Here is a 26,629-nt window from a genome sequence, read left to right on the forward strand (position 1 = left end):
TGAAGTTGGAGATCCAGAGTTCGACAACGAACACATAATTTTGAACTTTAATGCACTCAACGGGCTTCTAGCTTCTTCTCCTGAAGTATATGAAGGGAGAGTACCAACGATGCCAACAAGCCCATCATCGGACTACGACAAAGAAAAACTAGATCCACGCTAAGCAAGTAACACCTTCTATATTCTCGATCTCATCCGAATTCTGTTGATCCTTCGAATCATGCTCATTAGCATAAAACATGGCCTGCTTTGCTCGATGGTGCCTTTTTCGGGCCCCAGTCAGGCTGGGTATCGAGTACCCATCAAGTACTCGGCCCAATGCTCAGGCTTACTACCTGGTAGCGTGACTCGTGAATACCAAGTTGGTGAAATTGATGATTTTGCAACTCACAGTAACGTATTTTATTATGCCAAAACTAAACGTACTCTCTAATAGGCCCTCTTAAAGAAAAACATAGAAACTACCAATAAATCAGCCCTCTTAAAGAAAAAAACAATTTATTCATAGCAATCTAAGCTCAGTTTTTAATTCCACAGGAAATATCCCTAAAAGTGTATGTCAAAAATTACAAGCTTGCACAGAAATGTTTGTATGTGCATGCAAAAAAAACACAAAAAATGCAGGGTTCATGTTGCATGACATGCATCTTATTGAGCTCGAACCTGAATTTAAAATAAGTTGATATCATGCATGCTACTATGTCATACATTTCAATCTCTGTCCGAAAGTGTAGGCTGATGACTTTTCATGAGAAGATTGCCTCGACAGAGGAGTATCTTTCTGAATCCTGAGAACAGACTACTACCAACTCTCAAAAATCTTTCCGCAGTCATTATGCAATTGTATACAGCAAGACGTGGACAAGCTACCTGGATCAGTCATTTAAACGTGGGCAAGCTACCTGGATCTGTCTATTAATGCAACAAATTTTACCAACTTCAAGCATTATCTGTGCAGGAGAATAAATAAGCACAACACCCAACAAGGAAGCTGGACGAGAAATAAGTATAGATAAGTAGCACTGTTCCATGACCATAAAGTTTCAACCCAATCAACGAAATCACCTGGTGTGACGTTACTAAAACCCTCAGACATGCCCTTCAACAATAAAAATGCAGCAGGCGGGAAGCCAAGCACCCCAAACACCAGATTAGAAATGATCAAAATGGCCGCCCGCATTTTCACAGCTTTGCAGATATGTTTGATGGGGTGAACGAACAGGCACATGGGAACTAGAAGCATGGCTCCAATTTGAGCTGTTGCAAAATTAATTACTGACATTAAACCCAGGCCTATGGAAGCAAAGCCAACTGTCGCTGCTTTCAGAACTGCCCAATTGTTGCAACAAGCTTCCTGAAGACCCCCCACAAGGCCTTGATAGGTGGAGCAAGAATACCAAGTTGAAAGCAAAAGCAAAGTAGAAAGAACAATCCAGACAAAAAAACTGGTTGTTGGTGCTCTGTTGGGAAGTTGATCCAGAAGGCAAGGCAGCACTGAGACAATGGCTGCCCATGCATGGACTAGCAAGACTATTTTCACAGCATTAACCCACTGCCAAGAAGGCAAAGAGAAAGAAGGATCCAGATCGTATGCATGATGTGATAAACTCTGTTTCTTGTTTACCTTAGAAAAGTCGACGAGGTTTGCAGCATTAGAGAAATCACTGGAAGATTTGCCCAGATAGAGTGCAGCAGCAAGTACAGGCAGAGGCAAAATAAGCAGCATAAATGGGATCATGTATACGCCTACAGAGACAAATCTATTAGGAGCCGTAAGCAGGTAAAGAAAAAATGATTGGTGGAACTTCTCAAGGAGGTTATTTATCGAACGTATGGTCCCCTCGACAAGCCTGCACAAAAACATGATTTCAGATGCTTTCATCAGATATTCTAGCAGGACCCTGAATATGGCTCAGTCAGAAAATTTGAATAAAAGAACGAGATTCTCCGAAGTAAAGTTCTTTGGCACCTCCCCATAAGAAAAGAAGGCAGGAAAACATGGTCACTAAATAAAATGTTACAGAACTAAAACGTATGAACCAAATAATGCACTCATAATTCCTCTAAAATATGTGAACTGGAATCAATGATCATTAAAATTGGCTGCATTACCCCAGACAGATAAGGAAAACTATTTTACTTTCTCCCAAGATGATAAAAAGCTAAAGGAACAGAAATTATTATTTCTAATTTTCCCGTATCCCTTTTAAACATCATTATGACTCCATTCCTATCTGAAACTATTTTACTATTATTACTTTGCTGTGATATATTGCAAAAGAAAATGCAAGTAACTTCTGAAAAATCAATTCTTATGCCAAAAGATGAGAAGTGTATTCCTGCTTTGACTTCTGCGACTACAGTGCCACTCTTAGTCTTACCAATAACAGGAATTATCAGTAGGCAGATATGCTACCAAAATACCCTCAGAAGAAAGATGAACCATCTCTATTTAATTATACTGTAGAAGAATGCTGCCAAGTTATGAATATTCCTCCGTAACTTCTGGACTAACAGAAATAACGGTATGCACTTGAAGTATGGACAGATCCTGCACTACAACACCTTCCTTGATAAAAGATCACAAAGAAAGAAAAATTTCCATCTTTTACCACTATCTAGACTCCATAGATATTTTATGATGATGTGTATGCACGAGTTGCAAACTGGAGAAGGAATAGAAAATGCACCATGCAAAAATGTTGCATACAAGATTTATTGTCATGTTTGTGACCTTGATTGGTGCATGATTTGTTTTGACAAATAGTGAAAACAGCAACCTTCACCTGCATAAAAATTGATTCACAAATCCTAGCATGTAATTCGCACTCCCCTAAGGGCCTTTTCGGGTGAACTTAGTTTTTCATGACAACCTAGTTTGTGACCCAAATTTGCATGGAATTGCAGTTCATATCATGACCATGTCCAGACATAAAATCACCTTACATCTATGTACACATTGTTTTCCCTCCTTTATTGTGCATTTACAATACTTCAGTCAGTGAAGACATTTCAGATGATCATAGAAAGCCCATGGAAAATGTGGCCAATTCCAAGGCCCTAAAACTTGGGCTCAATCTGTCGGCTGGATGGCTTAATGAAAGTTTGGGAAATGGATCATCTCTCCTTTGGACAGGCCAACTGGAAATATGATGGGCCACAGTCCATTCATTCATACTCAATGTTGGCTCGCCAGATGTAACATCCAGAACAGGTGGCAAGAGCTCAGGAATCTAGTCCAAATAACATCCTGGCAAGCTGAACCACAGGCAGACACCATTGACTAGTCTGATGCCTAATTGTGATGAGGACACTCTACATGAGCAAACAAAAGAAAAGCCTGCACAGATTACTGGGACTTTCAGATTACTAGGACTTTCACAGTAGCAAATACAGAAACTTGAAATGAGATAAACAGACAAAAAGAAGATTGAGTTTAGAGCCTATAACTGATGTAAAACGAAATTATACATAACTAACCTGCCCATTTTAAGAATAAATGCTGTCCGCAACATGTCATTATCGAGAGATGTCTTTGGAGATATTTCCAGGGTTACTGCATCAACCTGGTAGTCCCTAAAAGCCCCATGAAGTCCTGTTGGAATGCCAAGTGCCTATCAAAAGAAACAAATCACAGTCCAGGAAATGTCAAACCAGATACTGTGTCCCATATAAAATGACCAAAGAACGAAGAAGAAAATTTAAACAAAGCCATTGGTAAGCACCTGTTGATACATTGAACTTGCAAGAGTAGCTGTGCCTTCAAGAAAATCTGAAGCAGGAATTGCAAATTTCCATTGAGGGTTTACACTTCCTGCTGTTTCACTAACCCATTCAAATAAATCTCCGACCATCTTTAGCCAAATAGATTTGAGTAAAGAGGACACAGTGCCAACTTTCACATCTAAACCTTGCCTATGAACAGCCAAGTAATGCACAACATTGATAAGGTCAAGGTTTGGCATCTGTCCGTTAGATGCCTCTGCTAATATTTGAACAGTATCTTTGACACTTTGGGATGCATTTGCTATTTTAATCACAAGAGCAGCAGCTATAGCTCCAGCTCTTCTAAAGACTTCTGAATTTACCTCTTCAGGAGATTCCTCAGCTCTTTCAAGAGAAATATAAGTGCCAGTACTCGTTTTAGTATAATCTCCTGAGTTGCACAAGAAATAAGGATCATAATAAGCCCTAAGCCATGAAGCAACAGAAGTGTATTCTCCATAGCGAGAATCTGCAGCCAGCCATACAACATCTTTTGCAAGCCATGACACTTGACTAAGGTGAGAGAAAATGGAGAATGCAAGTCCCAGTGAAAAAGCATCAGTTACACTAATAGCCTCTGGGTTGTAAGGTGTCACCAGCACAATAGATTCCTTTCCATCGCCTTGGGGTGCTCTAATTACACCAACAATATTGACAGCAGGTGAAGAGGAGTTGCCATTATCATGAACCATTCCAGAACAAGAGGATCTTGAAAAGAATTGCAATGGACGAAACTCCTTTTTTGATGGTTGAAATCTATGATGATAAACATCAGAACCCGTTGAAGTCATGTACTTTGCAACCAACCTCGGGACACCTCTGCATTAAGCACGACTTAGTAAGATTCGCAGAACAACTTTGAGACATTTATATATGAAAGACAATACCCTAAAAATACTTTTCAATACAGTGTTCGATGGCGAAGAGCAGTAAACTCTAAGAAGATAAAGACAATCTTTGAAGAAAGAAATGGTAAATGCCAGAAGACCAAGTTACCGCCCTACTCACAGAGGGCTGATGCAATAGGAATGAGAAAGTTTAAGTTTCATGAAAGAAGTATGTTGACGTATGAAGTCCACTGAGGATGAAACCATTGTTAAGTTTGTACATATGGATCGGGTCACCTAGACCCGACCCATTTGATCCACACGCCCAACGCATCATGGGCGATGGCATACTTGTAAATCTTATTGTTATTTTGTGTATTTTATGATGTACCGTAAATCGTGATTAGTATATAATAATGATAACAAGAGGTAGACGTCATTTGTTGCTGCTCTCTTTCATCTCTCTCTTGCTTGGACGTGCAGCCCACTTCTCTCTTCCTCCTCTTGCATCTAAGTTCATTTTGTGGTTTGGTATTAGATATCAAAATCTTACATGGTATCAGAGCAAGTTTTGCCACTGAGAATGTTCTGTAAGAATCTCTAATTTCTGCCCTAATCTTTGTTTCTTTTCTGCCCTAACCCTAATCCCCAAATTTCTGCCCTAACCCTAATCCCCAAATTTTCTGCCCTAATCTTATCTAATCCTATCGTCTACCCTCATCTGCCCTAATCCTACTATCTGCCCTAATCTGCCCTAACCCTACCATCTGCCCTAATCCTACTGCCTGCCCTAATCTGTCCTAATCTGCCCTACCGTCAGCCACCTAACCCTAATCTCAAAATTTCTACTTTCCCCCTACTTTCTAATTATTGCATTTATGGATCCCCACCGCAATTCCAGCATCTTGTCGTCCAATTTCCTCTCCCAACTCATCTCACAAATGCTGAATCATACCAATTATTTGACATGGAAACGTCAAATAGTCACATTCATCAAGAGTCACCGTCTCTATGGACATCTCAATGGCACCACACCTGCGCCACTTGAATAGATTATGCGAAAGGTGAAGAATGTTGCACGGCAAGTTCAAGAGACCATTGCAGAAAACAATCCTGAATATGAGATGTGGATGGCTCATGATCAATCTCTTGTTGCTTATATCACCTCCACACTATCAGAGGAAGTCTTAGCGGGTATTGATGATGATCTTTCAACACTTGAGTTATGGAATGTACTTGCTACCACATATTCTCAAGCATCAGAAGCGAGATTTCTACAACTCAAGAGGCAATTTCAGGATATCAAGCGAGGCACACGTTCAGTCTTGGAATATATACATGAGATCAAAAATGTCAGCGATCAGCTTGCCATTATAGGGCATCCAGTCAGTGACAATGACAAGGTACAACAGGCTTCGAGTGGATTGAGGCCAGAATTTGATGTTTTTTGCACTGCTTTAAAGGTATTGTCTGTTCTTCCCTCTTTTGAAGACTTGAAAGCAAAATTGATTCAGCATGAAGCGAGTCGTGTACAACGACATGAATTAGTTCATTCTGGCGGTCACAATGTATTGGTCACTGGGACCCATGCTTTACAAGGAAGTCATCCAAGAGTTTGGAACTCACAGGCAGGGATGGGGAGAGGTATCCTTCCTACACCTAACACAAATGCACAGGCAAATGTACCACGAAGGATACCTACTTGTTTTTATTGCAATAAGAGAGGTCATGTGAAGTCAGAATATTGGCATAACCCACAAAACAAGGGAAAACAGGTCAGGCATGACAATAAGGCAGCAGGGTCATTTTTCGAACATGACTGTGGCATCAAACATTTCCCCTGATGTGCAGTAGATTCTAATGACAGCGTTGTCTAAAGTCAATCTCAAGCAAAATAAGGAAGGACAATGGTATGTGGATTCTGGTGCTGCAGCTCATGTAACTGGTGACGCATGTAAGCTTTCTAGTGCTCTCCCTTATTTAACTAAAGGCTCAGTCATCACAGGAGATGGTTCCCATCACAAAATATCACCTATTGGAAATGCACACTTATCCATGGCTCATTCCTCAATACCCTTGAAGAATGTTCTTGTTGTTCCAAATGTCAAGAAAAATATCATTTCTGTGTCAAAGCTTATTGATGATACTCATTCCTCTGTTGAGTTTACTCCCTCTTCTGTTTATGTTAAGGATGCTCGAACCAAGAAGACATTCGGTGTTCGCAAAGGAGACATGTACGTCATTGAAGAAGATCCAAAAGTGTCTTAAGTCTTGTGATTCAAATTCATCCTTTCCTAGTCATAGTGAAGTCAATATCACAGAGTATGATATGTCATCTCTTTGGCACAGTCGTTTAGCACATTGTAGTCGGTCTTTCATTCAAAGTCTTGTTGCAGACAGACTATTACAAAAGTCAAGTCTAAGTCCTGTCAGTGAGTCTAGCATGTGCTCAAGTTGTCATATTTGTAAGAGCTATGCTCTTCCTTTTCAATCAATAAATAAGCAAGCTTCGAAGTTATTCGACACCATTTATTCTGATGTTTGGGGGCTTGCTCCTATTTCTTCCTCTTCCGGGAGTAAATATTATGTTGTTTTCATTGATTCTTATTCTCGTTACACTTGAATCCACTTCATGAAAAGCAAATCAGAAGTTTTCCGCTTGTTCACACAATCCACGTCTTGGTCCAAAACAAATACCCTAGTAATATCGTGCATTTCCAATGTGATGGTGGTGGTAAGTTCATTTCAAATGAATTTATTGAGTACTTACTAAATCATAGGATCAGTAGACAGATTTTCTATCCACACACACCACAAAATGGTATTGTTGAAAGAAAACATAGGCACATAGTTGAAAGTGCTCTCAGTATGATGCATAACACTGATGTGCCCATGACTTTATGGACTGAAGTCTTCCATTCTGTTGTTCATGTTATTAATCGACTGCCACTATCCATGCTTGAAGGAAAATCTCCATTCTTTAATTTACATTAAGAACAACCAAATTATGATGAGCTACGTGTTTTTGGATGCATCTGTTATGTTCATGTTGATGTTTCTTTGAAAAATAAGTTTCAAGATCGAGCTGTCATATGTAGATTTGTGGGTTATGCAGAAAATTATAAAGGTTATCATTGCTACAATCCAAAAACTGGACGTGTGCATATTTCACGACATGTTGTTTTTTGATGAGCTCAGGTTGAAGGATTTAAAGGAGCCACATGCAACACTTAATGTTAGAAATGATATATATGACTCATGGCTGAATGCTGAAATATTAGACCAAAGAGCTGATACACACCACGCACAAAGTGACAGAACTATTGATGAGCTCGAGACAGCCACAAACACTCAGATGGATAGCATACCTTCATCTACTCAGACCAACAACATGAGCATGACTTCACCTAATCGGTTTTCAGGAGTCGTGTATAATCGACGATCAGTTCCAACTGATCCAGAAACTGCCACTACTTGTCCACGTAGATCAGAACGTGTGCGGCACCTTATTGATAGATGGGTAAGTTATGGTAAAATCTCATTGGATTTTCAGCTCTTCATGACAGAATTGAACAAAAAGGTGAAGCCAAAATGCTATGAGCAAGCGTGCAAAAGCAAACATTGAATCCAGGCCATGAATGAAAAAATGACTGCCTTAAATGAATGTCAAACATGAGAGATTGTTCCACGTCCAGATGGTAAGAATGTAGTAAGCTCAAAATGGGTTTACAAACTCAAGTATAAACCTGATTGAAGCATTGATAGATATAAGGCTCGACTCGTGGCTACAGGCTTCACTCATCAGTACGGGAAAGATTATGATGAGACTTTCAGTCCAGTCATCAAGATGGGAACGATCCGGGTTATCATCTCTCTTGTCGTCTCATATGGTTGGAATTTATATCAGTTGGATGTTAAAAATGTTTCTTTCTAAAGGAAGAAGTTTATATGGAACAACCTCCAGGATATGTTTCCAATGATCCAACCAAATGGGTGTGCAAATTACAAAAATCACTGTATGGGCTTAAGCAAGCATCTCGTTCATAGTTCGATAGATTTTCCCTCCATATATAATAGGCTGGTTTCCTCAGAAGTTCACTTGATCATTCCTTATTTATCTATCATTCAGGTGAAGTTACCACTTGGCTACTTATATATGTAGATGACATAGTTCTTACTGGAAATTCTTTATGTCATATATCCCATGTTAAGGAGGTATTGCAACAAGAATTCATGATGAAGGATCTCGGTGAACTACGGTATTTCTTGGGTGTTGAGCTTGATAGAAAAGGTGGCACTTTAACTCTTACACAACATAAATACACTCTTGATATTTTGGATAGGGCAGGTATGACAAGTTGCAAGCCCATAAATATACCTAGTGTTCTCAACACATAATTAAATGCATCTGATGAGAGTGATGCCTACCCAAATCCTAGTTTCTATCGGAGTATAGTTGGCATGTTGCAATATCTCACTTTTACACGCCCAGACATAGTATATGTTGTGAATCAAGTCTCTCAGTTTATGCATGCACCCACAGAAAGGCATATAGATGCTATCAAACGTATTTTGTGTTATCTTAAGGTTACTCTTGGGGATGGACTCATCTACACAAGACAGTCAACTGTTTTGCATGGCCACAACATTTCCACTTATACTGATGCAGATTGGGCAAGTGATCCAGACGATAGACGATCAGTTTTCAGTTATTGTCTCTTCCATTATTCCAATGTTATTTGTTGGAGTAACAGAAAATAGCGTACAGTTGCCAGATCTAGCACTGAGGCAGAATATAGGGCAATGGCTGCAGGCACCGCTGAAGCTTCATGGTTACGTCATCTGCTCGGGGAACTTTTTCTTCCCATTGCTCAGTCATCTCTATTTTGTGACAACCAAAGCGCGATCAAGATTGCCTTCAATCCTGTTCTACATAATTGCATTAAGCATATAGAGATTGATCAACACTTCATTCGTCAAAAGGTTGTGGAAGACGAGATTGTTCCCACTTATATATCCACGTCTGAACAAGTGGCTGATCTTTTTACCAAGGGACTCACATGGCACCATTTCTGAGAATTGAAGAACAAGTTGCGCATGATCAAACCCCATGCACAACTTAAAGGGAGTTGTTAAGTTTGTACATATGGATCGGGTCACCCAGACCCGCCCCATTTGATCCACACGCCCAACACATCATGGGCAGTACTTGTAATCTTATTGTTATTTTGTGTATTTTATGATGTACCCTAAATCGTGGTTAGTATATAAAGATAACAAGAGGCAGACGTCATTTGTTGCTACTCTCTTTCATCTCTCTCTTGCTTGGACGTGCAGCCCACTTCTCTCTTCCTCCTCTTGCATCTAAGTTCATTCGGTGGTTTGGTATTAGATATCAAAATCTTACAACCATAAGGTGAAATATTCAGGGAACACTTCTGACATAAGGGATCTACCACTCTGTCCATTATTTGGTTCAAAAAGATAAAGACAAGCCAACATGCTCATAAATTAACTAGATAATTGGATTCTTCTGGAATTAACATGATAACAAATAACAAGCTACACCATCTTTCATACGTCATAAGGGTGTCATGTGTGCTGTTATGGTTCAATTTTAGGTCACAATATCCATGATTATGTCAGCCCCAATACAATCTACAAGAAAGATGATCAAATAAAACAGGTGGACTTCTCAGGATCCAAACAATCATAGCTGACGGATCTATGTTCCTTAGATTGACTGTCAGGAATGTGTGTGTTTGTACAGTTTGAACTTTGAACAGCAAATAGACATTTTTTTTCACATCTAGGAGCACGATGTCTGTTACTAAGAAGAAAACCAACAGTGAGATGATTAGCCATAGTAATGAAAACTTAACTTAGCACCAGTTATCAGAACTCAATCTGATGGAAGGTGGAAAAAAAAAAGCAGAGCACACTGCATTAACAGGCTCAAAATCAAGTAATTTAGTTCCATACATCCATTCATGTATCCTAGTGTAATTTTGTTGTCAAAAAGGTGAATCTTGTACTCCAGATGCTTAGGTCAAAAGCATTCCCCTGAGCATGTTAATCATACATAGACGATCCAACAACAGAATGATTTGGTGATTTAATTATCATATTATTTGGACTGGTGCGTAGACAAAATAGATTATATACATGAAGTTTTTTATGTTCTGTCTTCCTGGCACTAAAAACATTTGATAAAGTTTTTCAAATGGCCAAGATAATATTTTGGATGTGATGTACATAGTTTATTTAGCAATAAGAACCTCTGAAACGCAGTATTGAAGCAATAAAAGAAGATAATGAGCATAAAAAAAAAACAATAACTCAAAATGCATCAAATTTAATGGCCCAAAAAATCATGATTTTATTTCCAAAAACCCTGATCTTCAAGAAGAAAAAATATATGGGTGTTTGATTACTGATGATCTACTCTGATTTAAGATCCTGAGAATTTGAGATTCATGCATTTAAGATCAGAATCCCCCTTTGGAACTTTAATCAGTCATTGCGCCAATGTAGAAAGTAAAATGAGGTTCTTAAGCATGGACCTTCGGCCTGCCCTAAAACCTTTGGTTTGATGAAACCATGGACTTCAGTATGGATTTTCTGCAATATTAGTGTTGACGTGTTTTAATGTACGGGTCTGGGTCTGGACCCGGTCCAGTGTGTGCTCCTGTTTAAGCCTGTTGAGGCCCTACTTATATCTTGGTAACCCTAATTTTTGGGTATGAATGAAAATCTATGAGAAAGAGTGTCTGGTTGCTAGTGGGCACCAGTCCTCCTCACCCGTGGTTTATTTTCCCTCTAGTTGAGGATTTTTTCACGTTACATCTGTGTTCGTTTCTCGTTCCCTCGTTTTTACTGTTCCTACATGGTATCAGAGCCATGACTAGTTTGTGAAATTTTTTGCCGGCCGTGAAGTTCCGGCACTGACCTTTCCATCGCTCGCTGCTCTTGTTCCGCCGCCGCTGCTGCCACTGCTGCTGCTGTCGCCGCTTCCATTGTTGCTGCCGATTCCGGTTGCTCTTGCTACTGGTTTCTGGCTGCAGCCCAGCATCGTTGCCCAGCTCACGCCCGTCGTGCTCCATCGCCAGTGCAGCCTAGCTCCGCCTTCTCTGTCGTCGCCCTAAGTCCCCGTCGCTCAGCATATGTCAGCGCCTAGCATCATCCATCGCTCAGCGCTCACCGTCGCCCGCCATTTTGTGCTCTGTTGCAGTTGCCTGAGGCCTCCCTTGCTGTTTGCCGTCGTCTGTTGTGTGCAGGTTGATCTGTCTGCTCCCTGCGTCACCACCTAGCATCGTCCCGTCTGCTGTTCCCAGTTGTCGTTTGTTGTTCCTTCTTTGTGCCTATTTCTTGGTTACGCCTTTTTTGCTTTGGTGAACCCGAAGTAGTGGCAGATTCTCATATGGGGGAGTGGATTATTGACAGTGGTGCTACCCACCACATGACTGGCGATCCTAAGGTCCTTCATGGGTATAAGCTTTCGTCAAGAAAGGAACAGGTGTCTCTTGCCGATGGTTCCTCTATTTCTGTGGTTGGAAAAAGAACTCTCTCATTTTTTAACAAGTTCTTAGTCCACAATGCTCTACATGTTCTTCATCTTCCCTTGAACCTCTTGTCGGTTAGCAAAATTACAAAAGAGTTGAATTGTGAACTTATCTTTTTTGTTGATCGGTGTGTTCTGCAGGACTTGGTGACAGGGTAGAGGATTGGGATTGGTTTGGTTTATGAGGGGCTATATCGTTTACCCATGCATACCGCTAGAGCTCTCATGACGGCTGCCAGCAAGACAAAGAAGAGTAGAGAGGACTCCCTTCAGTTGGTTATGCGTTGACATGAGCGCCTTGGACACCTTCCTTTTGAAATTCTTAGATAGTTGTTTCCTGATTTATGTTTCAGGTTATATATGACTATGGTGTCTTGTGATGTCTGTCACCTGACCAAACATGTTAGGGCTTCATACCCTGTGTCTATCCATCGTTCTAACGAGGTGTTTGCCATAATTCATTCTGATGTGTTGGGGCCTTCGGGAATTCCTTTTTGTCATGGTTTTCAGTATTTTATCACCTTTATAGATGATTGTTCTCGTAACACCGTTGTTTATTTGCTGAAAGACCGTAGTGAAGTTCCTACTGTCATAGAGACGTTCATTGCTTATGTGGAAACTCAATATGGAGCATTTGTTAAGACCTTTCGGTCTGACAATGCTCGTGAATATACGTGCCAGTCTGTTGATAGCTTCTTTCGAAAAAATGGAATTGTTCATGAGACTTCATGTAGTTATACTCCTCCTTAAAATGGAGTTGCTGAACGAAAGAATCTCCAGTTATTGAATATGACTCGGGCTCTTCTTTTTCAACGTCATGTTCCAAAAAAGTATTGGAGGGATGCTGTGTTGACTAGTGCATAGTCATGTGTTGAATGGGCAGACGCCTCATTCTATGTTATCGGGGAGTCGTGAACCTTTCTCTCTTCCACCCAGAGTTTTTGGTTGTGTCTGTTTTATTCACAATCATAGTCCTCATATTAAAAAGCTTGACCCAAGGTATATTAAGGGCGTATTTCTGGTTATTCTCCCACTCAAAAAGGGTACAAGTGTCGGGACCCTTCCACTGGTTGTGCCTATGTTACCAAAAATGTCACTTTCCTTGAACATGCTTCCTATTTTGGTGAGAATTCTCTTCAAGGGGAGAAGTCTATGTCAAGGGAAGAGTATTCTTCGAGTCAAGAAATTCAGTTCATAGATTTTCTGGACTATAGGTGGGAGAAGAGTCAAGCAGTTGATGAAAGGGGTTCTACTGGGACTAAGGAGGAACGTAATCACCTTTTTGGGCAAGTTTACTCTAGGCGAAGAGTCTGTACAAATGAGGTGACAGGTGGTGAGAATTCTACTCTCAATCCAGTTAGTCGCTCCCTCGATGATCCAAGTCATGCTCGGGAGAAACAAGTTGAAGAAGACATTCAGACTGTTGCTGCAAGTGAAGAGCTTCCCATCGCCCTGCGAAAGGGTGTCAGGTCATGTACTCAGCATCCTATTGGTAACTTTGTTTCATATTCTAGACTGAACAAGGACAACAAATGTTTTGTATCTTCTCTTTCTTTGGATGTGATTCCTAAGAATGTTGTTGAGGCTCAAAGTGATCCCAAGTGGACTTATGCAATGCAAGAAGAGATGGAAGCCTTGAACAGAAACAAGACATGGGAGGTGGTAAAGATTCCTGAAGCTGCTCATCTGGTAGGATCCAAGTGGGTTTACACTATTAAGTATAAGCCAGATGAGAATATAGACAGATATAAAGCACGACTTGTTGCCAAGGGGTTCAGTCAAAAATATGGAATCGACTACTTGAAGACCTTTGCTCCCGTTGCGAAGATGAAGACTATCAGAGTCATTATATCCTTAGCTGTGATAAAGGAGTGGAAGATGTACCAACTTGATGTCAAGAACGCATTTCTCAATGGAGACCTTGAAGAGGAAGTGTATACGTGTATGCCTCCAGGATATGAAGAACCTGGAAAATGTTGCAAGCTAAGGAAAGCTTTATATGGGCTCAAACAATCTCCTCGAGCATGGTTTGAACGACTTAGACTTGTAATGAGACAATATGGATATCATCAAGGGAATGGAGATCATACACTCTTTGTGAAGAGGAATGAGCAAAAGGTTACTATTCTGTTGGTATATGTTGATGATATGATTGTCATAGGTGATGATGAAGATGAAATAAGTTAAGTAAGTTAAAGAAACTGTTGGCGATCGAGTTTGATCTCAATGACCTTGGTAAGTTGAAATATTTCCTTGGCATTGAAATTGCTAGGACTGGTACTAGCCTTGTGCTAAATCAACGGAAGTACACTCTAGATTTGTTAAAGAAGACCGGGAAACTGGGGTGTAGACCAGCTTCTACTCCTCTAGATGCTGGCCATAAGTTGAGTCTTAGAGATGGGGAGCCTCTCTGTGAGGAGGCCAAGAGAAGATATCAACGTCATGTGGGGAAATTGATTTATCTTACTCTCACTAGACCTAATATTACCTTCGCTGTGAATGTGATGAGTCCGTTCATGCATGCTCTCACAGATGCTCAATTGAAGGCTGTCGACAGGATTTGTGCTACTTGAAGAGGAATCCTGGCAAAGGTCTCCTGTATGTTAAGCAAGACACTCTTGGGATTGAAGGTTATTCAAATGCAGACTGGGCAGGCTGTATTGACAATAGGAGGTCCACCTCTGGCTATTGTATCTATCTGAGAGGGAATCTCATAGTGTGGAGGAGTAAGAAGCAAGACGTTTGTTCTCGTTCCAGTGCTGAAGCAGAATACAGAGCAGTTGTTATGGGAGTTGCTGAGCTTTTGTGGCTGAAAGTATTGTTGACTGATATTGGTATAAAGATTGAAGAACCAATGAAGATGTATTGTGATAACAAGTCAGCAATCAACTTGGCCAACAACCCTATGCTTCATGACAGAACAAAGCATGTTAAGATTGACCGGCATTTCATTCGAGAGAGAATTGATGCTAAAGAACTTGTTCTTCCTTACATGAGATCTGAAGACCAAACAGCTGATGTCTTGACCAAAACCTTGTCTTCAACTTCATTTGAGAGAAATGTATCCAAGTTGGGCATGTTTGATCTGTATGTTCAACTTGAGGGGGAGTGTTGACGTGTTTTAATGTACGGGTCTGGGTCTGGACCCGGTCCAGTGTGTGCTCCTGTTTAGGCCTGTTGAGGGTCTACTTATATCTTGGTAACCCTAATTTTTGGGTATGAAGGAAAATCTATGAGAGAGAGTGTCTGGTTGCTAGTGGGCACCAGTCCTCCTCACCCGTGGTTTTTTTTCCTCTAGTTGAGGGGTTTTCCATGTTACATTTGTGTTTGTTCCTCGTTCCCTCGTTTTTACTGTTTCTACAATTAGCAAAAGCATAAGAATCATCAAACATCCTATATTGAATCTACCTATGCCATTAAATCAAGTCAAATCATTGTTTCTAGCTTGGGGTATATGAGGCACACCAAAACATTGAGAACGCCACACCATTTTTACAAACATATGAACATCGTGATTTTAAGAATTGTTGTGAGGATCATTTTAGCAAATCTACAACTGAAGTTTTAAGTACATTGAAAAGGACTTTGAGTTCACCTATTTCATAAAGGTGCCCATGCTGATGCAGTTTTTTTCAAAAAAAAAAATACTGATGAGGATGCGGCTAGAAATCAGCCAGCTGCCAAATGTTGCCCGATGACAAAATATTTAAAAACTATCATTAAAAATACTATGTAATGGAAGCACTAGCAATGGTTTATGGTATAGTGACAGTATATGGTGTTTTTATGGACAATTTAACCATGTCTTTTGAATTTAGTCATCCAGCAACATCCAGCAGATAGCAGATTTCAATTTTCCTATATATATATATATATATATATATATATATATATATATATATATATATATATATATATAGAGAGAGAGAGAGAGAGAGAGAGAGAGAGAAAGTAATTAACAATTTACAAGTAATGGTTCTCTCAAATTCTCAATGATTAAACTAAAAACAAACTGTCAGTTGCTGTACCCAAGTCATTGCACCTAAGCCACGCATGAACCCACATGCCAATGCCCTCAGCAAATTTTTGGAAGAGTTTGTGTTACTTAGGAGTTCACCAAATACAGAAGTTGTGTGTTTCTTGGTCCTCCTAATTTGTTTTAAGTACTTCTGATAATCTATGATTAGCATGACAATTACCCATTTATTACAGTAGAAACAGAAAACTTGCTGATGTTCATTAAGTTCATTATGCTAATAGTATTCTTTCATTTTGTCCATGATAACTTGACCATAGAGTACAACAAAGAGTGGATTTTTAGGAAGATAAAAAGCTAAATATATGCATATTCCACACCGTCAGTATATGTCTTACATTCCAGAGCCATACTTTTTGGATTTCCAGTGCAAAAGCTCCGCAATAAATTTGTTTGCTTCTGTTACATCTTGGTATGAGAATACTGGATTGGCCGAACCTGTTAAATAGTGACTGCTTGAATCATGGGGCATTACTTGTGACAACAAATCTCAAAAGATAAGATCACTAAGGGCATACAACAAATATATGATGTATGAGTCTACGAGATTCTGTTAAGTCATGGCAAACATAGCCTTCAAAAAAATCATGACAAAATGAGACAGTTTTGAAATGTAGGTTGATATCCAGAAGCTTAGCTTTCTCATGAAAATTGAAACATAGAACACATAGATGTTACCTAATTGGAGAGCACAAAAAAAGTACAGAACAAAGACCATAAATGTTTCCATAAGAATTATCTGAATTGCAATGCAGTGTACTAAATACACATAGTAAACCAGAGCAAACACTAGAACGGGTAGAGCCATCTTGAATCCCTTGGCCAACAAGCCAATGAATTAGAACTGCAAATAAACCAATCCCTTTGAAAACTTTTAATGGACATGGCAGTTCTTTGGCCATCAAATGGGAGGAAATTAAGGAACATTAGCATATATGATAATGGTTATCATGCACAGTCATCGTTTTGAACAGAACATGAAAAATAGTTCAGAATTCAAATTTCCCTTAACAATGCATATACCCCCAATGCATATACCCCCATACGTGATAATGTAATCACAAACATAGCATATACAGAAAAATAATAAGAAATAACAACGGGAGGGAGAGGCTGTACCAAAACCATGATAATCTTTACCAACAAAATTCAGATGCTTGCCAGTAGAACATTGGATGCCAAGAGAAGAAGAAATAAAGATAACATAAAGTAAAAAGTGTTAAGTTTGTGCGCCCAGGATCGGGTCTGTCCAGACGACCCGATCCAATTCTTTTATATCCACACGCCCAAATATACTAGGCAGTGGCATACTTGTAATTTTTTACACATTTTTGTACAAATTGTTGTAATCTGATTAGGTTATCTTAATAACAGTGATTAAGGATTGCAGTGTGGTTTTTTCACGCCAACTGCACCTTCTCTTCCATCGGCATCTACCTTCTCTACTCAATCACTCTTGTTTCAGGCCGGAGAGACACAGATTTCTGGAAAATCTTACATGGTATCAGAGCCAGGTTGAGCATCGTCCTCCGGTAAGTGGATTTAGTCCTGGCGTGATTTGCCCTAATTCCAGTGTTTGCCCAAAATCCTATTTCTGGCGTGATTTGCCCTAATTGTTTGCCCAAAATCCTATTTCTGGCGTGATTTGCCCTCATTCCAGTACTTGCCCTAAATTCTACCTTTGTGTTATCTGCCCTAATTCTGTTCCATTTAATTTCTACATCACATAATCATAATCTCCTTTGTCTTAATTCTGTCCAAACTCCAAACCAAACCATTACACAAAATACCTAACCCGTTCCACTATTCCTCTTCGATTTCTGCTCTCATTATTCAGCCATGAACCAGCAAAACTCCTCTTTCTTATCCTCCAATTTTCTCTCCCAACTTATCTCCCAAAAACTGAATCACAGCAACTATTTGACTTGGAAACGTCAAATAGTCTCATTTATTAAGAGTCATCGATTCTATGGACATATCGATGGCACCACCCCAGCGCCTCCAAAGTGCATCGACCGTGAAGTGAAGAGGACTGTAGTGGCAAATCAAGCTGCTGGGACTGAGATCAGATTTGAATATGAAACTCTTACTGAAAACAACCCTGAGTATGAAGTTTGGCTGGCTCACGACCAGTCTCTTGTTGCCTACGTTACTTCTACTCTGTCAGAGGAAGTATTAGGAGGCGTTGATGATGATTTAACAGCCCTAGAGTTGTGGTCTATGCTTGCCACGACGTACTCTCAAGTATCAGAAGCACGATTTGTACAATTAAAAAGGCAGTTTCAGGACATCAAGCACGGGACGCGTACAGTTTTGGAATATTTGAATGAAATAAAAAATATAAGCGACCAGCTTGCTGTCATTGGACATCCGGTCAGCGACAAGGACAAGGTGCAGCAAGCTTTAAGTGGATTGGAAACAGATTTTGACATATTTTGCACAGCTTTGGAAGTTCTACCTGTCCTCCCATCCTTTGAAGATCTGAAGGCCAAGTTATTTCAGCACGAAGCTAGTCGTGTACAGCGACAGAACTTGATTCCTTCCAACAGCCACAATGTGCTTATTACAGGGACACATGCACTACAAGGGAATCGCACCCGTCCTTGGACTCCTCAGGCAGGAATGGGAAGAGGTATTCTCCCAACACCACCAGGCATGAATACTATATCTACCACGCCTAGAAGGGTTCCTACTTGCTTCTATTGCAACAAAAGGGGGCATGTAAAATCAGAATGTTGGCACAATCCTCAAGGAAGCAGCAGGGTCAGCTTCATCATCATCCAGCTCAAATGCGACATCAAATATTTCAGCAGACGTGCAGCAGCTTTTAATGACAGCCCTATCTAAACTCCACTTGAAACAAAATGAGCAAGGAGAATGGTATGTGGACTCTGGAGCAGCAGCCCATGTTACTGGTGACACAAGTAATCTCTCTAGTGTTTTCCCTTATTTAGATCAAGGCTCAGTTGTCACGGGAGATGGTTCCCATCACACAATATCGCACATTGGAAATGCACAAATACCTATGGGTCGTTCTTCCATACCATTAAAGAATGTTCTTGTTGTTCCAAATGTCAAGAAAAATATTATCTCAGTGTCCAAACTTATTGATGATACTCATTTCTTTGTTGAATTCACACAATCTTCTGTTTATGTCAAGGATGCTCGAACCAAGAAGACATTCGCTGAGGGCACTCGCAAAGGAGATATGTATGTCCTTGAAGAAGCTCCAAAGATGTCAAAACTTTACCTTTCAGATTCATCTTTTCCAAGTCATAGTGAAGTTAATGTCGCAGAGTATAATAAGCCGTCCATTTGGTACGGTCAGTTAGCTCACTGTAGTCAGTCTTTTGTTCGAAGTCTTGTTGCAGACGGGCTCTTAGATAAGTCCAGTCTGAATTCAGTTAGTGAGTCCAGCATGTGCTCGAGTTGTCACATCTGTAAGAGTCATGCCCTTCCCTTTCAATTAATCAATGAAAGAGCTTCAAAGGTTTTTGACACTATATATTCCGATGTTTGGGGGCCCGCTCCAATTCCTTCTTCCGGGAGTCGATACTATGTCATTTTTATTGATTCATATTCCCGATATACTTGGATCCATTTCATGAAACACAAATCAGAAGTTTTCTACTTGTTCACTCAATTTCATGCCTTGGTTTGAAATAAATACTCCAGTGATATTGTGCATTTTCAATGTGATGGTGGTGGTGAATTTATTTTAAACGAATTTACTGAGTACTTACTAAATCATGGGATCACTAGACAAATCTCATGCCCGCATACACCTCAGCAAAACGGAATTGCTGAAAGGAAACATAAGCATATCGTTGAAAGTGCGCTCAGCATGATGCATGACACAGATTTACCTATGACATTGTGGACCGAGGCTTTTCATACGGTTGTCCATGTTATAAACCGGTTGTCATTGGCTTTGCTTGATGGCAAATCACAATTCTTTCTATTACATCAGGAACAACCACATTATGAGGAATTGCGTGTTTTTGGATGTGTGCGCTACATGCATATTGATGTTTCCTTAAGAAACAAATTTCAAGATCGTGCTGTTTTGTGCAGATTTATGGGGTATGCAGAAAATTACAAGGGCTATAGATGTTACAATCCTAAAACTGGGGCGTGTGCATATTTCACGGCATGTTATTTTTAATGAAAGCAAGTTACAGGATCCAAAGGCACCTTCTGTGACACTCGATGATAAAAATGAGGTATATGATGATACTTGGTTACATGCTGAAATTTTAAGACAAGGGGCGGAAATGCTGCCTGAGCAGAGAGAGCAAGCTGTTGATGAGCCCGAAAAATTTGTCAATAGTTCTTTGGACAGCACCACTTTCTTGGACAGCCTGCCTTCATCCTCTCAGCCCAATGATCCACCTATAGATAACCGCTTCTCAGGCTTGGTGTATTCTCGACGGTCAGTCCCTACCGCAGCTCCACGCAAATCACGACGCATACGGCATCCTATTGATAGATGGGTGAGATATAACAATTTTTCCTTAGATTTTCAGCTTTTTATGACAGAAGTCAGCAAAAAGGTGGAACCAAAATGTTATCAATATGCGACTAAGGAAAAACGTTGGGTTGAAGCTATGAATGAGGAAATGGCAGCCTTGAATGAGTGTCAGACTTGGCAGATTGTTCCTCGTCCAGATGGTAAGAATGTTGTAGGCTCCAAATGGGTTTACAAACTGAAATATAAGCCTGATGGTAGCATTGATCGATATAAAGCTCGTCTTGTGGCGCGAGTCTTCACTCAGCAATACGGGGAAGATTATGAAGAAACATTCAGTCCGGCCATCAAGATGGGAAGGATCCGCGTAATTATTTCTCTTGCAGTCTCATATGGATGGACTCTCTATCAGTTGGATGTCAAAAATGCCTTCCTTCATGGGATTCTAAAGGAAGAAGTATACATGGAACAACCTCCCGGCTATGCTACACATGATCCTCAAAAATGAGTATGTAAGTTACACAAGTCTCTATATGGGTTGAAGCAGGCTTCTAGGTCATGGTTCGATCGGTTTTCTCATCATATACAACAAGTTGGTTTTTTCCAAAGCTCTCTCGATCACTCTTTATTTATCTACCATACCGGGGAAGCTACCACTTGGTTACTTATCTGTGTTCATGATATTGTTATCACTGGGAATTATTCAAGAATTCAAGATGAAGGATCTCGGCGAATTACAGTACTTCTTGGGTGTTGAACTTGACAGGATAGACGATAGATTGACTCTTACGCAGCATAAGTATACTCTTGATATTTTGGACAGGGCAGGCATGATTAATTGCAAACCCATAACTACTCCTAGTGTTCTCAACACTAAATTGACTGCCTCTGATGGAACTGCTACATATCTCAATCCTACATTCTATCAGATCTCTCAATTTAAAGCACCCACGGAAGGACATATGGATGTCACTAAGCGAATCTTATGGTATCTCAAAGCTACTCTTGGAAATGGACTAGTCTACACAAGATGCCCTAATGTTACGCTTGGACATCGCATTTATACCTATACCGACGCAGACTGGGCAGCAGATCCCAATGATCGACGATCAGTTTCAGGCTTCTGTCTTTTTCTTTATTCTAATTTCATTTGTTGGAGTAGGAAGACGCAGCGAGCAGTTGCTCGATCTAGCACTGAGGCAGAATATAGAGCAATGGCTGTTGGGATAGCTGAAGCGTCATGGTTACGCCATTTGCTTGGAGAACTCAGCCTTCCTATTGTTCAGTCATCGTTACTATGTGACAACCAAAGTGCAATAAAAATTGCCTTCAATCCCGTTCTACATAATCGCACCAAACACATAGAGATTGATCAACACTTCATCCGTCAGAAGGTTGAAGAAGTCAAGATCTTGCCTACTTATGTACCCACCAGTGAACAAGTAGCTGACCTCTTCACCAAAGGACTCACAGGACAGCACTTCTGGGAATTGAAGAACAAGTTATGCATGATTAAATCTCATGCACAACTTGAGGGGGGCTGTTAAGTTTGTGCGCCCAGGATCGGGTCTGTCCAGACGACCCGATCCAATTCTTTTATATCCACACGCCCAAATATACTAGGCAGTGGCATACTTGTAATTTTTTACACATTTTTGTACAAATTGTTGTAATCTGATTAGGTTATCTTAATAACAGTGATTAAGGATTGCAGTGTGGTTTTTTTACGCCAACTGCACCTTCTCTTCCATCGGCATCTACCTTCTCTACTCAATTACTCTTGTTTCAGGCTGGAGAGACACAGATTTCTGGAAAATCTTACAAGGAGAAATTTCAAAATTATTTTTCAGTTATTCATTGATATTCCGATTAACAGTATTTTAATCTTTCATGAGTCAAATTTCAGATGATTTTCATTTATCAAGTACAGATTTTGTCAGAAAAGAGGAATCAAATGGATCCAAGGGGAGCCCGTGCTATAATATAATGTTGTCAGATGCATTATGCACAGCCTAAAAAATTAGATGAGCCTAAGGACATTCTTTTGAAAATTTGCTCTCTTCTGAGATTTCCTTTTTCAGCATAAAATACAATACTAGTTGTTAAAATTAAACAACCCCCTTGTTAAAATTAACAATGAAACCAAACCATTTCTTATTGAGAAACCTAAAGTTATCAACTTATAACAATAAAACAACTAAAATGCATGATAACACAAACATATTTAAACATTTTATGTCATGGTCAATAAAAATAACTAAAAGTTAAAATGTCAAACTTAATGAAGTTAAGCAACTAAAGTTTACAAGTTATATAGAAGAAAAGAAAAGCTTACAAGTAAATATAACTGTTTTCTAATGTTATAGTCTTATAGATTTTACAAAATTTTACCTGTTTCTAAATGCCAACTACCAGTCTCTAATTCTAATTTCTAGACTAAACTCCTAGGAAAACCTAAAAACCTTAGTCTAATAAAAAAAAGGAACATCAATCCTCGATACAATCTCAGTTTACGTTAACATTGCATGTCGTACAACTGTCAGTAATAAATAATAAGAAAACTATTAAAAAAACAATGCATATATATGCAAAGCAGGTGTAGAAACCTGAAATAACATATAAATATTCAAAGTGCAATAGTATATGAATTGTAACTGTAATTATTAACTATAATTATGCATGCATACACTGCACACACACAAACATATTTTTAATACAAATCAAATGCAATGACAAAAAAATGAAAAATAATGCACAAAAACTGCAAAGGAAAATGAAAAAGATTCTCAAAAGAAGGAAAAAAGAACAAAAATTGTAAGTTGTCAAAGAAAAAGGCATATGTTATAGAGTGCCTAGGCAAGCCTAGGCTTCCTACGAAATGTTTTAGGCATTTCTAAGGGACACATTGCATAGGAGCAGCTACTATAGGTGACCAACCAAGCATAAGAGCCTAGATGGGCCTTTTGATAATATAGCCCATGACAACACTTGCCTAGGACTCGATGAACTCATCCCCGCAGCAATTTATTCTAGGTTCATAAATCAATGGAAAGCAGCATATTTCCATCCGCTCCCAGAAGCATGGATGCACAGACTCTCTGTAACTACAAGTGCCAAACTTCAATGCAAAGACAACACAAAATTCAGTGATCTACGATTCTACAAAAACATAACTATGAAATAATCAGATAAAACTTGCTTTTACTGTTCAGTAATTCTCTTGATAGCTTTCAAAACAATAACAAACCAATCAAAATTAATCAACATTAGCACAAACCTCCCAACAGCCTTATGAAATATAAATGACATACAGACTGTATCACAAGTGTGGATCCTTGTCAGTAACACAAACCTGGCATGAGCGCATTTTCTGAGATGTATGTGTTCTTGGCCAAAACAGGCAAAAGAAGTATGGCAATAAAACCTGCCAAACAGCAAACCAAACTGGTTTCCCAAAATTGTGTGTCAGATGAACAGAAACAATCAAAAAGTAAGAAGAGGAAGAGAGAAAGAGCGAGAGAGAGATGAAAAAAGAGAGGAACAAGGACAACCTGACCAAGCCACTGTAAGATATCAGAAGAAGACCAAGTCGGCCAATCAACCGTGGCTTTCTCTTGCCTGTAAATGTGTTTCCTTCAAGAGAAGCATCAATTCTTTCTTGCTTCACTCTCTCCCCTTGCTCCTGCTCCATGTGGGTCAATGAAGAAGAAGGTCGAAACTGTGTATTGCTCTTCCCCTCCAGCGCTCCCTGAAATAGAAACAGAAAAAGGGAAAAAAGTCAAAAACAGACACAAAAAACCCAGCCAAATAAAAAGGCTAAACAGAAAATTGTAGTTTGGATCTTCGGCAGGCCAATAGGCCAAACATGGCTGGCACCAAAAAAAATACTGGCCTGTTATTGGCGATCGTAAAACCTCTGGGTGGAGGAGAAGGTTCAACTCAAGAGGGACAAGAGTAAAAGTGTAAAACTTGTCCAAATTTGGGGTACTTCAAAAATTACCTGAAGACCCCTCACATTCAAGCAGCCACTAAAAAGAGTTTGAAATTGAATGATATTAAAACCAATTCTTTCCTTTGCCTACCAAGTAGGCCAGGTTCCATGTTAGGTAGCTAGCACAGGAAACCGTGTTCTACCATTTAACTAGAGGCATTTTTATCTTCTTTATAAATAGTCAATTTTCAAGTTTTACTTTTGCCCTTGTAGAGAAGAGTGGCATTCCAGTTTATCATCAAGGATATTTTTGTCATTTCATACAGTAGGCGCCCAATATATAGTCTGCGTTGCTTACCAGGCCATAGGCAGGAGCAGCTGATATGCTAGGCCCTAGTGTGTTAGGAGCTGGAAATGACTAAAATACCCACAAAGAAAGGCCCATTGTGAGGAAACGGTTATATGTTGTGGGGGAAGACAAGGCAGCTTGTTCCCTTTCCCCTTTAATGCAGGGAAGACACTCCCTATCTTCCCCTGAAAGACACTCAAATTGACTATCCCTTTATGATGACAAAATGGTAAACCAAAAATTCCTTTTTTGGAAAAAAATAAAGATGCTCCTCTTCTAAAACGGTAGAACCTAGGGCCCTCCCTTAGATATCTAACACGAAATCCAGCCTCACCATGGGCTAGTAGGGGCTCATGGCATGCAAGGGCTTAGCACCCTCTTTTCACTTTTGAGGCCCATTTGATGGCACTTGTTCTTGTTCTGCAATACCACGAATTTCCCCATCATCTTATGCAGCAATTTTTGTTTTCTGTTTATTTAGTTGAATCTAACTATGGTAGAAGTCATGAATCATAGAACTTGCGACTGATAGCAAGCTCTAATAACTGGCAGTAGTTCAACGGCCCTTGCTTTAAAAGTGAGAATGTGTTGCTGCGTGAACATCCATCCAAGAGAAAAAGGAGTTGCAACCTATGACAGATTTCTATCAAGGAAAAGAAAACGCCCCAAATTAGGTTGGATCAAGCACAAAAAATGTCAAATAAATTCTCTAAGGTAACGCCCATTTTGATGCTATTACTTCACAGTATTCAACGAACTTAGTAGAAAAAATCACAAGTCTAGATACCATGAATTTCAGACTTCAATTCACATCCAAGTTTTTAAGTTTCGAAGGACAAGTTCATCATGGGGAATAAATACAAAAATTTGTGAGAACAATGTCACAATATCAATGAGGTAAAGGAAATTATAGGAGAAAATTTCAGAGGTACATATACAAATTCATTACAAAAGGCTGACGAACCTATTACAGGGATCAATTCTGAATTTCTTACATTCGTTAGGAATACCAACTTATGAAATAAATAAGAAGCAAAAGCTTTTACCAATTCAAAGTGATCGAATGCAACAGAAATCCTACAAAATAATTCAAGAAGATCAATCACACGTAAACTAAAACGAAACATACCCTCGAGGGAATTTACAGTCCGCTCGTGCTACTACACGAAGCCACCAGAGCATAGCCTTACGTCCGCAATTGCCAAGCGGTTCAATAAATGAACCATCCTTCAAAAGTGACAATGGGTTCTCCCGGCCAAGAAATTGATCGACAAATCTGCCCTAATATATCACCCGATGTTCAAAGTCGTAATAAGCAATCGATTTAACACCCTAATCTGCAAAAACAGGAACAATAGAACAAACCTGCAAAAGAAAACGTAGCACAACTTAAAAGATGACATATGAATGAAAATGCGGATTGAAATCCTGGTGACAGAGCATGCTCGATCCCCACCTCTGCCGCCGGTGAGTTCATACAACAAAAGAAGAAGAAGATCAAGAGGAAGAAGAAGACACTCGGCAGAGAAAGAAAGGGAAGGCCAGAGAAAGAGAAGGCCTGCCTCTAAAAGGGCCTGCTGAGGAAAGCGGCGACAGAGGTGAGCTGCTGCCTGCTAAACACAAGCGCTCCTGGAGACCGCTCTGCCTCGGGGTGCTGCCGTGTTGGCAATTTTTTTTTAAACGAACCAAACT

At 39.7% G+C, this 26,629-nt stretch overlaps 1 protein-coding gene across 7 annotated transcripts; it reads right to left on the reverse strand.

Annotated features, from left to right (window-relative positions):
• Positions 1-481: 481 nt before the first annotated feature.
• On the reverse strand, positions 482-26,629 carry LOC116266916 (uncharacterized). 7 transcript variants are annotated; one of them, XM_050081227.1, is made up of 9 exons: positions 26,394-26,629; positions 26,067-26,302; positions 24,209-24,405; positions 24,010-24,101; positions 16,528-16,627; positions 3,726-4,584; positions 3,481-3,614; positions 1,625-1,850; positions 1,091-1,257 (listed from the first exon to the last, which is right to left on the reverse strand). In XM_050081227.1, the coding sequence occupies exons 3-9, from the start codon at positions 24,346-24,348 to the stop codon at positions 1,234-1,236; spliced, it is 1,575 nt and encodes a 524-aa protein (XP_049937184.1). In that variant the 5' UTR covers positions 24,349-24,405; positions 26,067-26,302; positions 26,394-26,629; the 3' UTR covers positions 1,091-1,233. The 7 variants fall into 7 exon arrangements, with proteins under 7 accessions (XP_031504265.1, XP_031504264.1, XP_031504263.1 ...); XM_031648405.2 differs by having other exon boundaries at positions 482-1,850; positions 16,543-16,627; positions 26,394-26,624; XM_031648404.2 differs by having other exon boundaries at positions 482-1,850; positions 26,067-26,213; positions 26,394-26,623.

This window comes from Nymphaea colorata, chromosome 13 (genome assembly GCF_008831285.2).
Source record: "Nymphaea colorata isolate Beijing-Zhang1983 chromosome 13, ASM883128v2, whole genome shotgun sequence".
Taxonomy (NCBI): domain Eukaryota; kingdom Viridiplantae; phylum Streptophyta; class Magnoliopsida; order Nymphaeales; family Nymphaeaceae; genus Nymphaea; species Nymphaea colorata.

What these genes read in the sequence shown, in the direction of transcription:
- LOC116266916 (XM_031648404.2), bottom strand. Translation starts at nt 24,348, where the DNA reads ATGGAGCAGGAGCAAGGGGAGAGAGTGAAGCAAGAAAGAATTGATGCT. An exon ending in TCTTACAGTGGCTTGGTCAG is followed by an intron (nt 24,102 to 24,208) that starts GTTGTCCTTGTT and finishes TTGGGAAACCAG; the next exon opens with TTTGGTTTGCTGTTTGGCAG. An exon ending in TTTATTCTTAAAATGGGCAG is followed by an intron (nt 1,851 to 3,480) that starts GTTAGTTATGTA and finishes GTTTTTGTGCAG; the next exon opens with GCTTGTCGAGGGGACCATAC.